Here is a 15,719-nt window from a genome sequence, read left to right as displayed (position 1 = left end):
TGCCTTCTGCTCAAGATGTAGCCAGCACCATGCCTGCCTGCTTGCCACCATGCTCCCTGCCATGATGATGGTGGACTGAACCTCTGAAAATGTAAGCAGCTACCCCAGTTAAGTGTTTTCTTTGTAAGAGTTGCTGTGGTCATGGTGTCTCTTCGCAGCAATAGAAACCCTAAGTCAGAAGTTGGTACTTTGACTTTGGACTTTGGAATTTGGACTTTGGGTTGGGAAAGCAGTAAAATGCTTTAAGCACTGCTTAATGGGTCATACTAGAAGGAGTATGGATGACAGTGATGATTTCAGGTTTCAGAGGAGAAGAATTTTAGTAAGTTGCCTAGAAATCATTCTTGGTGAAGAATATTTTGGTGAAGAATGTGGCTGCTTTTTGCCCTTGCTTGAAGAGTCTGCTAAGGGGAAGAGTTTTAGATTGATTCCACTGGCAGAGGAAATCTCAACACAGCCTAGTATAGACCCTGTTGCGTGGTTATTAGTGGGTGTGAAGGCACAAACCTTTGATCCCAGCACCTGGGAGGCAGAGGCTGGCAGATCTCTGAATGTGAAGTCAGCCTGGTCTACAGAGCAAGATCCAGGAAAATCAAGCTTAGGCGGTGACAGAAGGAAATCATGGAAAACAGTAATCTGGTGAAGATGTAATTGAAGAAGGGAGCCATGTTCCAGCCCCAGGAAGTATCAGGACTTGGCAGCTTCAGCCATGCAGTTCTGGCTTCAGAGTTAAGGATAGAAGAAGAAACAGGTTATGGAATTTGCCCCTGTGACTAAGGAGCTGATGAGGCCAGGCATGTGTCAGGGGTGTCCCTGAATGGGACCCAGAGAGCTCATTGTGTGAAGCTGTGACGGTGATGCCTGGATTGCCTCAGAGACCCCAAGATGTTAGAGATGCCTGAGCTGTGGGATACCTGCTGAGGAGAGCTGCTAACAGGAAGTGGAGCCAGCCCAAGAGAAAGAAGTGTGTCGCAGTCAACAAGGCTGACAGGAGTTGGTGATGCGAAGGCTATTTCAACATCAGACATGGAAATGCAGTTTGGGTTTGCCCGGCTGGTTTTCAGTCTTGCTTTGGGCCAGAATTTCTCACTCTGCTCCCTTCCTTATGTTTTGGGATGGTAATGTATATCCTGTGCCATTATATGTTGGAACTTTGTAACCTGACTTTTTATTTTGATTTTATAGGGGGTTACAGTTAAGAGATTCCATGAATATTAGATGAGCTTTGAATTTTGGACTTCTAAACATTGTTGAGACTATGATGCACTCTGGGGACTTTTGAAGTTGGACTAAATGTATTTTGCATTATGATATCGTTGCATTTGCATTATTTAAATTGTTACAAGTTTATGGAGTGTAATGTGGTAATTCGAATGGAACTGGGCCTCCATAATCTCACAGGGAGGGGCACTATAAGGCGGTGTGGCTTTATTGTAGAAGGTATGGCCTTGTTGGGGGGAGTGCGTCCCTGAGGGGCTGGGATTTGAGGTCTCATATGCTCAAGCCACGCCCAGTGAGTCGGTCCACTTCTTGTTGCCTTCTGAGCAAGACGTAGCCAGCACCACATATGCTGCCACACTCCCTGCCGTGATGATAACGCACTGGGCCTCTGAAACTGTACGCAAGTGAACCCAGTTATAAGAGTTGCCATGGCCATGGTGTAGACACCCTAACTAAGACACCTAGCACCTTTCCGTCCTCTTGTGGTGTGAGCCACCCGAGCACGAGGAACATGCATGGGTCTCAGTCTCACTGGCACCGAGTCCAGCTTGTTGGCAGGAAGTACATGTGTGGCGAATGGGCAGGAAGAGATGAATGAAGCACTGAGTGGCACTTTGAACTGCTTAGGTAGAGACCTGGCGAGCATGGTAGGACACAGGCAGAGGACAGGGATCCCATGTTGCTCGGAAGAAACTTCATTTGGTTGGGAAGCTGTGTTTGACACTTTAACCCACCAGGGCAAGCAATGGAAGTCCTAGCGTGAGACTCCTGAGAGCTGAGGGTTGGACGTCAGTGTCTGTGTGGGAGGAGGAATCAGGCCACATGAGCAACAGCTACATCCTACATAGTATCAGCAGCACCACATAGGGCCCAGCCACATCCCAGCACAGCGGGGACCTGCTGTCCTTGGTGTGTCTTATTAGCTTTGTGCTGGGGCCATTGTTCTTCTCAAAGGGTTTTCTGGAACATACAGTAGTTAAACTAATTTGTACTGGACTGGAAATGTCCCAGAGTTGAACAGTTTGCTCCCCAATGATGCTCATCAATAAAACCGTCAGCATTCACTCCGATTCAACCCCATTACATTGCCAGTGCTGGGAGACTTGAGTAGCATAGCTTCTTACCCCTTCTGTCTGGAGGCCTCCTTCCTACCTTGCCATCCCTGAATCCCCAACTCAGCTCCCTGCAAAAGTTGGGGAAATAGAGTCTGGGTCTAGTGTGTTCATATCCTCAACTACCTCCCCCTCCTCCGTCCCTTCCTCCTTCCATCCATCTGTTCCTCCCTTCCTCCTCCTCTCTCTGCCTTCTCCCCCTTCCTTCCTACCAGGAAATAAGGGTGCCAGGCATAGTTGTCCATGTCTCTAACAGTAAAGTATTACAGCGCCTGTCCAGTTTAATGCAGAGACCAACAAGGCCAGCAAAGTATAATAATAGAAACAACAACTTCTAGTCACTTCCTGTAAGAAAGAGCATATAGGTTAGATGGGAGATGACTTTGGTTTTGGTTGCTCAGAAAGATGGTCCTCCACATCACAAAATACAGGGAAGTCTAAGCAGGTTAGTGCAGCTCTCTCACAAAAGTCCTCAGGCCTTGGAGGTTCTGACCCAAATGAGACTATGCATTTTTGTTTTTTAATATAGTAGTTTTGTTTATTCTTTGGCTATTCCATACATACGTATGATGTATTTTTATCATATTCATCATCACAAGCATTTTCTTTATCGATGGTTGAGTTCTTTAAAGGCCTGGGAATATTTTAATATTTCAAGAATTTTATTTTACCCAACCAGCATTTATGCAGCTTATTTTTTAATAATGTTTGTCCTCTACAGAAATAATCTGTGCTTCAGTTAGGCACAAAAATCACACTTAGGCCTTGGAGAATGTAGAATTGCTTTAGGGCATATTCTCCCCTTTAGGGTTAAGAATGTGTGTTTGAAACATCTTGACCCTATCTTGACCCCTTCATAAATATTTATTGAAGAGTTACTACAATGCTAGCCTGGACTCTGGGCCCGGGGCTTACATACATCTATGAACCAAGCAGAGGAAATTCCACATTGCCCTAAGTGCTTTCTGGGAGGGATCTGATAATAAGAAAGCCGGGACAGATGGCATGTCATTCAGAGACAAGCATTATGGGGAAAAGAAATCCTGAGAGGGGCCAGGGTACAAGGATGTGCTGACCAGGATAGAGCTGTGATTTTACAGTTTTGTGCAGCGGCATAGTTGGAGAAGGTGCTATTGAAGGTTGTGCTTGAGCAAAGGCTTGGAGGAGGCCATGGTTATCTGGGAAAAGGGGAAGCATACAGAAATGGATACCTCGAGAAAAGGCAGGTCTGCCGTGCCTTAAAAATCCAAAGGAGTAATAAAGAACAGTGGATAAGGGACTGGAGTTGAGGATGCAGCCAAGGGATGGCAGGAGTCAGCTGGTTTGCTGGCCTCTAGGAGCCCTTGCATTCAGTTCGGAGCAGCGCCACCTCAAGGCAGCCCTGCTGGGCAGAACATACAGGCAGGAAGACTCAGACCCTGATGCCACAGGGCAGCCAGATTGAGAAGGGTCAGACTCCAAGTATAAGATGGTGTGAGACTACCCTGATTCCAAATGTACACACAACAGTGGTGCATGACTTTTACACGGTTGCCTCAATAAATGTAAAATAGCTCTTTCAGTCAGTAGGAAGTAAAACTCCCAAGCCATGGCCGATTTTCCCTTGAGCCAAAATGGAAGTGGGGGCGATGTGCTTTTACCTGTCAGAGAGAGCTGGAAGTGACCGAGCATAGAATTTAGTCTAGAGCAAGAAAAACATCCCAAAGGTCTGCCTCGGCCATGGGAAGGTCTCTCTGGAACACAGCACCAGGCTATCACCATACTGCCAATTCCTTCTGCTGACCGGGCGCCTTGAGGGCAAAGCAGTGTGCCCAGCCGGCTCAGCACTTTGGTAATACTGGTGAGTCTGTGTAGCCCACTATACAGATGCAGAGTTCACTACCACGCTTCTCTCTGGCTTTGAGCTCTCCTAACTATCTGTGTTTGCATTTTCCTCCCTTGTTCCCTGGGTCCACTTATTTAAACGTCCTCCTTCTGCATCTAGAATAGTCAGTCTAACTCGTGAAAATGGACTGTCACAGAACCTGCGTCTCAGGGAAACGTTGGGAACTTTACAGAACTATCTACTGGGGATCTGGGGAGATGGCTCGGTTGGTAAAAGTGCTCATTTCACCTGAGTTCAAATACCCACATAAAAGCCAGCCATTCTATACATGTTTTTAACCCTAGCATTAGGTGTATAGTGGAAAACAAGAGGACCTCTGTGGTTCACTGGCCAGCCAGTCCAGCCAATCAGTGAGCTTCAAATTCATTGGAAGACACAAACCTACATGCACACAGAGAAATAACACCACACACACACACACACACACACACACACACACACACCTATTTGTTTCTAAAACAGTTTGGATGTTAGTTCTGAATCCACTTTTCTCTATTTGTCTCCAGTAATGTGCCTAGTTTTGCCTGATGGTGGTAAATGCATATCTCTAAGTGCTATGATTAAACAGCAGACCGCAAAACAAACCCTGCTTATGTTCCTGCCTGTGAGGGGGAAAATACATTTGTTTCACGGTGACTCATATGAAAAAGAAAAAAGATCATTTTTATTGCATCCCTTGCAACCTCCATCCCTATCTTGAAGCTGCTCTGCTATTTTTTAGACACGTGAGTCATTGGTTCGTATTATTGTTATTTCATGATTGTTTGCCTTATTAGATAACTACTTATTATTGAAATGCATCATGATCAAAGAGCTGATATTTGAAAGAATAAGTTACTCTGTGATTTTTAAACATGGAAGCTGACTTGAGGTTAGAAGCAGTGAAGTAAGGCCACTTTCTCTCCCTGCGTGATAAACACACACACACACACTTTTCCATACTCAAAGGGCAGTTGTTCTTATGCCAGTGTTTTTGTTTTTTTTTTTTCTACACAGAATGAAACAGAAATATCAAATGAAGTCCATTTCTTGTTAGTTAGGAGTTAGAAGCTCTTACGAGTAGGGACTTTCTGTGTGTGTATCTGAAGACAAGATATTAAGAGGTGGATTGTTTTGATATGGAAATTATTCTTTGTCACATGGTTGTAATATTTCTGCTGTACCTTGTTAACATCTTGTTTTGTTTTGTTTCTCTTAAGCAAGGTTAATCTCTCAAAGACTTATAGGGGAAAAAGGGACCTTGCTGTTCAGTAATGAAATCCAGGTCTCATGTTTGAAATGTTTAAGAAACTAAATTTTTTTGTTCAAGGAATTATCTATATGTCAAATGCAATCCCTATTGAGTCAACCTCTAACAAAAATCTAAGAATCAACGATTCCATGATGTTAGTAGCCAGTGGCAAAGATAATTTCACACCTTGCTGTAAAGAGAATCATTTTATCTCTATGGGTATGATGTATACATATATGTATATGAGTACTATATAGAATAATTTTATCTGTGTGTGTATAAGATGTGTGTACATGAATGCTGGCATGTTCGTGCTATCCACGGTGTGGACGTGAAGGTCAAAGGACAATCTCAAGTACTGGTTCTCACTTTCTACTTTGTTGGGGACAAGGTCCATTATCCTATGCCAGAATAGGTTTACGGGTGGGGCTCCTTCTGTCTCTACCATCCACCTCACCTTGGGATTACTGGGATTAGAGATATGTGTTACTGCTACATTTAATTTGGGGAAATCCAACCTCAGGTCCTCACATACTGGAACTATCTCCCCAGCCCCTGGCTTTGTACTTTTAATCATAAAAATCTTCTGATTTCATGGTCTCAGATACCATGACACACAAGAGATGGTTCCAATTTTCATGTGTAAACATCAAAACACACACAAATATTTTCCCTGGATATTTATTAAGATTGCTATTAGAACTGAAAAAGAGCTTTATAATACTTTGGCAGTGCTACAGCCTTCTACCTATTCCTGATGGTGTTTCCTTCCCCACAGTGTACACAGTGACACTTTATACACAACGATTTAATCATTGTATGCAGAGTAAGACAGCACGTGCTGCTGTCCATGACGGGAGGGGCATGCTGTGAGGGCATCTCATCGTTTTTAGCATTTGTTTTGTCTGGTGCCAAATTAGCTAATTTCTATGTTAAAGGAAACAATGCATGCTTTTAGAGTCTTTTTCCCCTCCTCCTGTCACTTCCCAATTGAACTTTATGATGACGACGATGTCCATCTCCTGTTTGCTGTCCTGCCCTGGCCTGTAGGTAGATCACAATTCCGGAGACAGAAATAGGCTTCCATTTGGTGTTTGTGTCTCTGGCAGCTGTATCATCATCATCTTGTATGAAATCCAGGACCTCGGGGGCGGAGTCTTCGCATCGCAGATGGTGTTCAGTGCGGAAGCTTAGGGCACTGCTGCTCAGAATGTGATGGAGCCGTTTGTTTCCAAGCAGTCTGAGCCTGGACTGAGAATCTCTGTGCTGCTCATAGCTCTTTGGCTGTTGAACCAGTACTGCCAGTGGCTGCAGGGTTGGCAAGCTGCCCACCCTGGCTCCTTCCTCATGGCAGTCTACATTCACAGTCACAATCAAAGGCAGAATCTGCTACGGCTGATCATTACCAGAAAGACTATAGATGCTCTCTACTTCCTCCAAACGTCAGCTTGAAGTTGTCTCTCTGGCACAGATGCCATTGTCTAGAGGTGCAGGTCCTGCAGCATTGATAAAGGAGCTTCAGGAACTTCCCAAGGGAACTGAGCACTGCCCTTGGTCACACAGACTCTGATGCAAAAGGACAGTTTTCACCAAGCACTCACTGCTATTTTGTAGCACTGTACTGACACAAAGTTTTGCTTTGCTCTGTTTCTGCAGTGGAGTTGGTGGGCGTGGTCACAAAAGCACTGGAAATGCTCTGGTGTTGTGTCTGTCTAGTCAGGTTAGAGACGAGTCCATATGGCCAGCAAGGACTCAGTCCCTGACCACTCTGGGACCACCCTACCACCTTCTTAAAGTTGTGGGGAGTTTCTGGGCTTCTTCATGGCAGAAGATTCTGAAAGGCCTGTACTCCTTCAGCAAAGGGGTTCCTGTCATGTGGCCCTTGAGAGCAATCTTAGCAATACCCTCTGGGCATCCCACCAGAGAGAGACATGTACACAGCAGAGTGCTCCTGCCCAGATGGGAGCCACACCCCCATCCACTTCCCACATCTGAGCAAGGCTCACCTCCTTCTTGTCTGGCTTCTGTTCTTTACTGGAACAGTAGGTCAAGACTTCTGCTTCTGAAGACAAGCTAGGAGCACCTCTCCCCCTCTCCCTCCCCCTCCCCGTCCCCTTCCCTCAACTCCATCCTGGACACTGCGATCCTGGTGCCATGTGTCTTCTTCCACACCCATGACAACAATTAACGTAGCCACAAGAGACCAATGATAGCCATGGCAGACCTCACCCTTCACTAAGTTCCAGGCTAACTCTTTGCTGTATGTCCCATCACCACGTCTGTGGTGCCAAGACACCATGACAGAATGCTTGGACCTACCCAGCCCCACCACACCAAAATATGAGGCCAAGGGTCAGGTGTCAGGTCCCAGCACAAACTTTCGTTTGCCAAAGTCGTTCCTCTTCTGTTCCCACAGTCCCTGCGGCACACGCTCCTCTGTCCACCGGCAGTAAACAGGATTTCACACAATTAAGGGTGGCTAGCGGTAAACAGCTGTTGGTCCAGCTACTTGGAAAGCTGCAACAGGAGGATGACTTGAACCCAGGGTGGAGAGTCCAGATTGGGGAACCAAGGAAGACCCCATCTCTTAAAAACAAACAGAACAAAAATAGCATGCGGGGAAAGCTCAGGATTGGTGGCTCCCAGTGCTTTCTGGGAAAGTCGGTGCTTTCTGAGAAAGCCTGGGATTGGTGGGTCCCGTGCTTTCTGGGAAAGCCTGGGATTGGTGGGTCCTGGTGCTTTCTGGGAAAGCCTGGGATTGGTGGGTCCTGGTGCTTTCTGGGAAAGCCTGGGATTGGTGGGTCCTGGTGCTTTCTGGGAAAGCCTGGGATTAGTGTGGCTCAGCCAGTGATTACCTTCTCCTGCTCTTGAGAAACTCCGCTGCAAGTCCTTTTCTATGCCTTATCACCCTCCTTTGGACAAATTGCCCCCACAGTGTTGACAAATGATTCCTTGGTGTTTGCAAGTGAATGCTTTGCTGGCAGAAAGTTCCTGGGTGATCTGACCCAGGTGGGTCAAATCGAGGTGTCTCTGTATTGACATCATCATCTGTAGTTCCAGAGATGGTTGGGGGCTTTGGGCTGACAAGTGTTTGCAATGCAAAGGGCTTGTGTGTATTTATTTGTTCAAGCTGCAGACATTTTAGATCGATTGTATAAGCAGAATTATTTTCTGTTCTGCCAACATTTCTCTTGTGGAGCTTGGATTGTCAGATTGTCATGGTCAGTACATAGGGGGAGGGTTGTCACAAAGAACACTGAAGACTGCAGATTACCCCCCCCCTGTTTTTTGTTTTGTTTTGTTGTTGTTGTTGTTGTTTTGGTTTGGTTTTGTTTTTTTTTTTTTTTTTTGGTTTTGGGTTTTTGGTTTTTGGTTTTCGAGAAAGGGTTTCTCTGTATAGCCCTGGCTGTCCTGGATCTCATTCTATAGACCAGACTGGCCTTGACTTCATAGAGATCCGCCTGCTTCTGCCCTGCTTCTGCCCTGCTTCTGTAGGCATTAAAGGTGTCCATCATCGTGCCCAGCCTACATTTTCTGTTTTAAAATTTAAATTCATCTTTTGTGTGGGAGTATGTCTGTGTGAGCATTGGTATGCACATTACATCTCACAAGTTGGGGTTAGAGAATGGCTTGGGCTTTTGCCCCTCACTGTCTGCCTTATTTGAGATGAGGGCCTCTTTATTTGTTCAGGATGGAATACGCCAGGGTAGCTGACTACTAGGCTTCTGAGAAGACCGCTGCCTCGGGCTCCCTTCTCTCCATTGGATCTCTGGGATTACAGACATGAGGTTTTCTATGGATTCTGGTGATCTGAGCTCAAGTTCTGGAAGTTGCTGGACAAGCACCCTACACTGAGCCACATTCCCCAGCCCAGCTGAGTTGTAATAGAAATCTGTCTCGCTCATCTACGTAAACTTTTGCTTCTTGGGAGGTCGGAACTATGACCGTGGATCCTAACATTGCAATCCTTTCTTATCTCTCTCTCTCTCTTTCTCTGCAACCTGCTGGCAGCTGTCCATACCTCGCTGTGAACATCACCCCCGCCATCCCCGTGGTCGGCGGAATCTTGTTCTTCTTTGTGATGGGGACCCTGCTTCGGACCAGCTTCAGTGACCCGGGTGTCCTCCCTCGAGCCACTCCTGATGAAGCCGCAGATCTGGAAAGGCAAATAGGTAACGCTGAAGCTCTGCTTTAGCCTGTGGTCACTCCCCACCAGTGCTGGCCCCAAAGTGGGGGGACAGGCTGGGGGGTTCGTGCAGAGGGCAGGGTGCTGGCTGGCATGAAAAGTGACCGGGAAGGAAGGAAGGAGACCGGTAAGAGATGACCCGAGTAGAAGGTTGGGATGTGAAGTGGTCGAGATAAGACTGGGGATGCTGCAGAGCTGAGGCAGGGGCAGTGGCAGCAAGCAAGAAGGCCCCCCAGTGAGCAAGGGTTCCCGATGTTTCTCGAAAACTCAAGCATCCAATCCTGCGCTGGTCCAGAACCTCAGAGGTTGAGGCTGTTTCTCTCCTATGCTCCCCCCCCCACCCCCCACCCCATGGCAGCTTCCCTAATTCCCATGACAAAAGACAAGTATATTGGTACTTTTCACGGTGTTGCAACAAAATATCTGGCAAAGGGATTTAAAAGAGGAGCTTGTATTGGCTCGCTGATTGAGGGTACATCCCTCATGGTAGGGAAAGTATGGCGGCAGGAGCCAGAGGCAGCTGGTTATATTGTATCTGCTATCAGGAAATGAATACCGGTGTCCAACTCACATCCCCCTATCCACTCAGTGCTAATCCCCAGCCCACACAACAGCACCATGCAGTGATAACGTGGGTTTCCACCACAATTAGTCTACCCTAGAAGCTTCCTTATAGAGCAGTGGTTCTTGACCCTTTGGGATTAAATGACCCTTTCACAGGGGTCGCCTAAGACCATTGGGAAGCACAGATATTTATATTATGATTCATAACAGCAGTAAAATTTCAGTTCTGAAGTAGCAATGAAAATAATCTCATGCTTGGGGGTCACCATGACACGAGGAAACTGTATTAAAAGGCGGCAGCGTTAGGAAGGTTGAGAACCACTGTCATAGACAGGCTGGTCTAGATCCTGGTCAGGTTGATGATCAATATTAAAACACCATACAAGGCAAAGTTACATCTTAGACTGTCTGGCTTATTCGGACTAGGCCCCAGGATTTCTTCCGTTTACACACCACTGCAGTATGTACCGGCGGCGTGTGCTAAAATGAATAGCTTTATTTTAAGTAAAGCCTGAAGCTAAAGTTTACAGCAGTCTAGTTTGAAAGACTTAAACAGACCCTAAGGTCTGTCACAACAAACTTTAAAAGTTTGAACCTTGTCTTGATATGTTAAGTGCTGTCAACGGTGTGCCTTGTGGATGGGTAGCTTTGCTGTGCCCCGCCAGTAAGTCTGATAGAAGAGGCAGCTGGGACTCAAAGTGAACGTACAGAAGAGGCCCGAGAAAGCCACCCAGCGGGAATTTCTCTCCTGGTTCCCTTTGCAGCCTCTGCCCAAGCCGCAGAGATACCCCTTTGCTATGGCTGCCCAGGTGCAGGTGTAGCCAGGGCTAGAAATGCTCTTACGTGCCCCACGGACAAAGCAGAGCTGTGTCCTTGTCTCAGCCTCTGCCCCTCCCTTCGCCCCCGCGATGTGAAGGAGGGCATCGGTGGAGACTGGGATGCCACCCGCTGTCCTGCTTCTTTCTGAGTCTGAGAAGAAAGGGGTAGCAGTGGGGAGAGCATCCCCTCTCTGGCCGCTGAGTCTTGGGACAGACACACTGAAAACCATCTGTGCTCTAGCACTTCGGTCATGTGTAAGCATGGTAGTGGCTATCATGGGACTTTCCTCGCAGCTAAGTGACTGTGAAGATAAAGCTATTCTTGCTCTCTTTTAGAAATGAGGGGAGTGTGTCCCCCGCAAAGAGGGGCTTCAGTAAGAGGTAGTAGGGAGCTGGACCCAGGCCTCTGAGTTCCTGCCCTCGTCCCCTCTCATTCCTTGTTTCCCTAAGGAGGGGAGAAGCTAGGGCCAAGTCTCTTCAGGAGAAGGCTGCCTTTGGAGTCTGGGCCGCCGCCGCAGTCAGCATGCCTCTGGAAAATCCTCTGCCTCATGCGAACTCTGAAAAGTTGACACGGTGTGTGCTGTGACCCTCCCGGCCACTGCAGGAGCCTCTGCCAGAGCACTGGCTTGAGAGCTAGGTGTCATGCCTTGCTTGCGTGTTTGTGCAGCAACAGGGGAATTTGTAAAGTTTAGAGAGGAAACCAATAAAATAGAAGAAAGGGAAACCCCGGCGGGGGGGGGGGGGCAATGAGGCTAGAAGTTAGTCCTTTGAAAAGATCAAAATTGGCACGTCTTTGCGATTTACTGATGAGAGAGACAGACCAAGAGGAGCCGTTGAGATCAGTAGTTAGTAGGCCTATGAAGAGCTGGTGAGTGCCCGAAAGGGCTCAGCACCATGGGTCATTAGAGACATGTGAATCAAAACCACACTTAGTGAACATAACCCCCACCCCAGGGTGACCCTGAGGAAATGACCAATCCAGGCAAACATTAGCAAGGTGGTGGTGGTGGTGCCTGTTTTGAAAAACAGTGCCTCAAAAATCTTGAAAAAGCCTAACAGGGTTACCACATGATCCAGCCATCCCACTCTGAAGCATATAGCCACGAAAAACAGGAGTATCCATGTCCTCATAAAGATTTGCTGTACCTGGGAACCAACACCCGAGCAGAACTCACAGGCCCACCAAAGGGTGAATTGATGATTGTCAGGTTGTTCATCTGCACAGCAGAATCCCGTTACCAACTTTAAAAGGCCATGTATGTTACATGGATGAACCAAGAACATGACAGCAAGTGAAACATGACACAAGATGACATATTGTGGGACTCTGTGTACTTTGTAACGGCTCGAAGACAAATCTATAGAAACAGAAAGCAGAACGGTGAACCCCTGGGCCACAGGTGAGATGGCGGGTTAATTATAGCTGACATGAGGTGGAAGGCTGATGTGACAAAACTTGGGGTGACTTGGATGATGGTAATGAGTGCACAGTGCAGTAAGTTCACTAGGAATTATTGGGTTGTGCACGTCAGTGGGTCACCATTGTAGTAAGTGAACTGCAGTTCAGTAATGTAAGTTTTTAAGCGGGGGGAGTAAGGGAACGAGAGAATACAGAGCTGGTAGAAGAAACCACGGGGATGTGGGTTTGCACTCTGGCTTACTCATTCTCTAGCTGCACAACTTTAGATGAGCCCCCCCCCCCGTGTTTTGTCTATGCATTGGGAGGCAATAATAGCTTTGTAATCATGAGATCCTTGCCTGGACCCTGGCACTCAGTAAACGATGTTACATTTACCTGTTTTATTTTGTTTTGATTTTTAAGTTCGCCTCTTTTTCCCGCACGGTTGTATCTTTACCTTCTGCAAACACGAGAGTTCTCATCAAAGGCTATCCAAAGTGTGACGAAAATGGAAGACAGGGCTGGGCACCCGTATCTTCCCCAAGCCTGAGGGGGGGGGGGTTCGGGCACACAGTTTTATCCTTCATAACTCATTCTTGCTTGGTTTTGATGAAATCTTAATATTTGTTTTGTGCTATCAGGCTGGAGAGAGAAAATGAAAATTTAGGTTTAAAAGCATTTTTATTATCAAGGTTGTTAATTCTAATTATTTGTTTATGGCGTGTTTGTGGAAAAGCCTGCTAACAGCCCCATGAGTTGATTGAGGCTTTGCCAAGGATTTGAACGGCCATACCCCACCCCCACCCCCCTGGCTTCTGCAGAGATGTGAGTGCTGGGTCTTCAGAGCCTGTTCTTCAGAGGCTCTTAAAAATGCCACAAGGTTCCTTCTTCTTGCAAATGTTCCCAATAACTTAGGTTGCAAAACAAAAGACATGAAGAAGCATCAGTGGTCATGCAGAGGTCACTTCTGACTTTCCTCGGAAACCCCAGAGCTTCAGTTCATCTGAGAACCATCAGATACCGAGAGACTGGTTTGGGATTAGAAAACAAACAGCTGACACACTATCCTACAAACCTCAGGGCTAAAGTGATTCATTTCAACCAGGGACGGGCCTTCTGGTGGGGGAGCACAGACCCAGCTTCGCCCTACACTCCCTGGAGACATCTGCCCACCCTCTCCACGGTCGCAACTCTGCCAAGACCAGGCCCATTGTGGCAGGCAGTCGGTGATAGCTGCCCCGTGAAGCTGGCCTGTTGTCTCCCAAAGCAAGGTGAAGAAATTCTTCCCAGGGCACAGTAACCCAAATATTGAGTGTGAGGTCAAGCCATTTCCGAATGGCGGTGGGGTCGGATCTAAGGAAACTGGCGGGCTTTAATACATTCCCAGGGCTGGGTATATAGCTCAGTGGTAGAGTACTTAGCCAGGATATAGGATGTTCTGGGTGTGAGGAGGAGGAGGGGGGTTGGAGAGACGATCCATTGAGGGGACTCACTGTCTACCTAGGCCACCGTTGTATTCGCACGCCCAAGTCTAGTCTCCATCCCCATCTCCCTCCCTCTGCCATCATTCTTTCTCCTCTTTCCAACTCTCCTCCCCTCATTTGACCAAACCATCCATCAAGTTTTATTTCCATAGGTGAAAATGTTAGCAAATACAACACTACCCTGAAACAGGAAGCCCCTGTGGGCCAGCAGCCCAGCCGGGGTAAGTCACCCCCAAGACTTTCCCAGGACCACTGAAAAGGCAGTTTGGCTTGGTGGACTTCTTCTCCAGTGACATTGCTAGTCTGTGTTTAAGAACAGAAACATTTTCTCTGGAATTTAGTGACACTAATGGATTTTGTTAAAGAAAATAATTTCTGAGCTAGGGATGTTGCCCAGTGATAAGATGCTCTCTATCAGTGTCCAAGGCTCTGGATTCAGTCTCCAGTTCTGGGGCAGGACGTTTCTGGGAGTAATATTTGCCAGTTAAAGACTTTAGCCAGTTTTCTCTTATTACCATTGAGCTGTTTCTAATGCTTTCCATTTTCATTTTTTTTTATTACTTTTACTAAAGTTATTTTATTGTAGTAATTTCTTTTCTTACATAAAATTTGAAACTAGCTTTATATTATGAAGGCGCTTTAATACTATGAAATTGTAAATTTTCTTTCAGAATTATTCTTTTTTTTTAAAGTGGTGTGTGTGTGTTTGTGTGTGTGTGTGTGTGTGTGTGTGTGTGTGTGTATGTGTGTGTACCTCCCTCAATCATCCTTTACCTCAGTTTTTGAATCAAGGCCTCTCACCGAACCCGAAATTTGCTAATTTGGCAGGGCTGGATGGCCAGCAAGCACCAGGAATCAATCTGTTTCTGCTTTCCCTGCACCAGAGCTGCAGGCATCCATTACCACGTGCCACTGTAGGCCACCATGCATCACCGCCACCCATACTGCCCACCTCCCCACCCCCATCTCCCCTTTTTTGTTTGTTTGTTTGTTTGTTTGTTTGCTTTTAGGAAGTCAGTTTACTAACACAGCGCTGACGGAACACTTTTATGACTGACCTGTGTGTGTCCCCTGAGAGTAGAGGTCCTCACTCAGCCGATGTCTGCCAGCTTTATGGCCAGGCTTGGCATTTTACATGGCTGTTAGGGACCTGAACTCAAGGCCTCGTATGATTATGTGGTAGATGCTTCACCCATTGAGCTACAACCCCAGTCCCAGAACTGCTGCTTCTATAGAGACAAACTTTATTGGTAATTTAATATTTATTAACTGGGGCTTGCGGCGGCGGGGGGGGGGGGGGTTGTGGTTGGAGTTCTTTCAGTCACTCCTAGTTTCCCATTGGACTGCCTGGGTCTGTTGATAATATCTACTGAGAAATCGGCCTGAAACACGCTTGCTTCATTTACATATTTACTTACTTAATGACGACTCCGTTGGCTGTGGTTGATCTGCCATGTGCTGGCGCTCTGCGTACTGTGTACCAGTTATTCATACTGTTGGAGAGACACCAGCTGATAGGCTCCAGATGGCAGGGGCCATGGACAACTATTTTGATGATCCTTCACAGATTCTTAGAAGGCAACTTTTTTTTTTTTTTTTGCTATCCCCTCAGATCTTCCTAATGACCTCCCAAGTCCCCACAATTCACCCTTCCTGTAGTTTCTGTCTACAGTAATCATTTCGGCATCCCCCAAACATTTGACAGGTCCCCAGAGCTCTGTCCAGAGTCAAGTCACACCTCTCTGAGGTTCCATCTGTCTTCCTCGTTCTGTCTGACCTGCTGCTCTCTGCCAGGGCCTTGGAGATGCCAGCTGGAAAA

The 15,719-nt window shown here is 46.8% G+C and overlaps 1 protein-coding gene across 1 annotated transcript in view; it reads left to right on the top strand.

The window, feature by feature from the left end:
• Positions 1 to 15,719, top strand: part of Zdhhc14 (zinc finger DHHC-type palmitoyltransferase 14) — a 204,437-nt gene that overhangs the window by 113,533 nt on the left and 75,185 nt on the right. The window contains exon 2 of the mRNA XM_051206135.1: positions 9,461 to 9,621. Coding sequence (XP_051062092.1) covers positions 9,461 to 9,621 — 161 coding nt within the window. The remainder of the gene's footprint in view (positions 1 to 9,460; positions 9,622 to 15,719) is intronic.

The sequence above is a fragment of the Phodopus roborovskii genome, unplaced genomic scaffold, assembly GCF_943737965.1.
Source record: "Phodopus roborovskii unplaced genomic scaffold, PHOROB, whole genome shotgun sequence".
Classification (NCBI taxonomy): domain Eukaryota; kingdom Metazoa; phylum Chordata; class Mammalia; order Rodentia; family Cricetidae; genus Phodopus; species Phodopus roborovskii.
The sequence above is the reverse complement of the archived record's forward strand: the minus strand, read 5'-3'. Positions and strand labels throughout refer to the sequence as shown.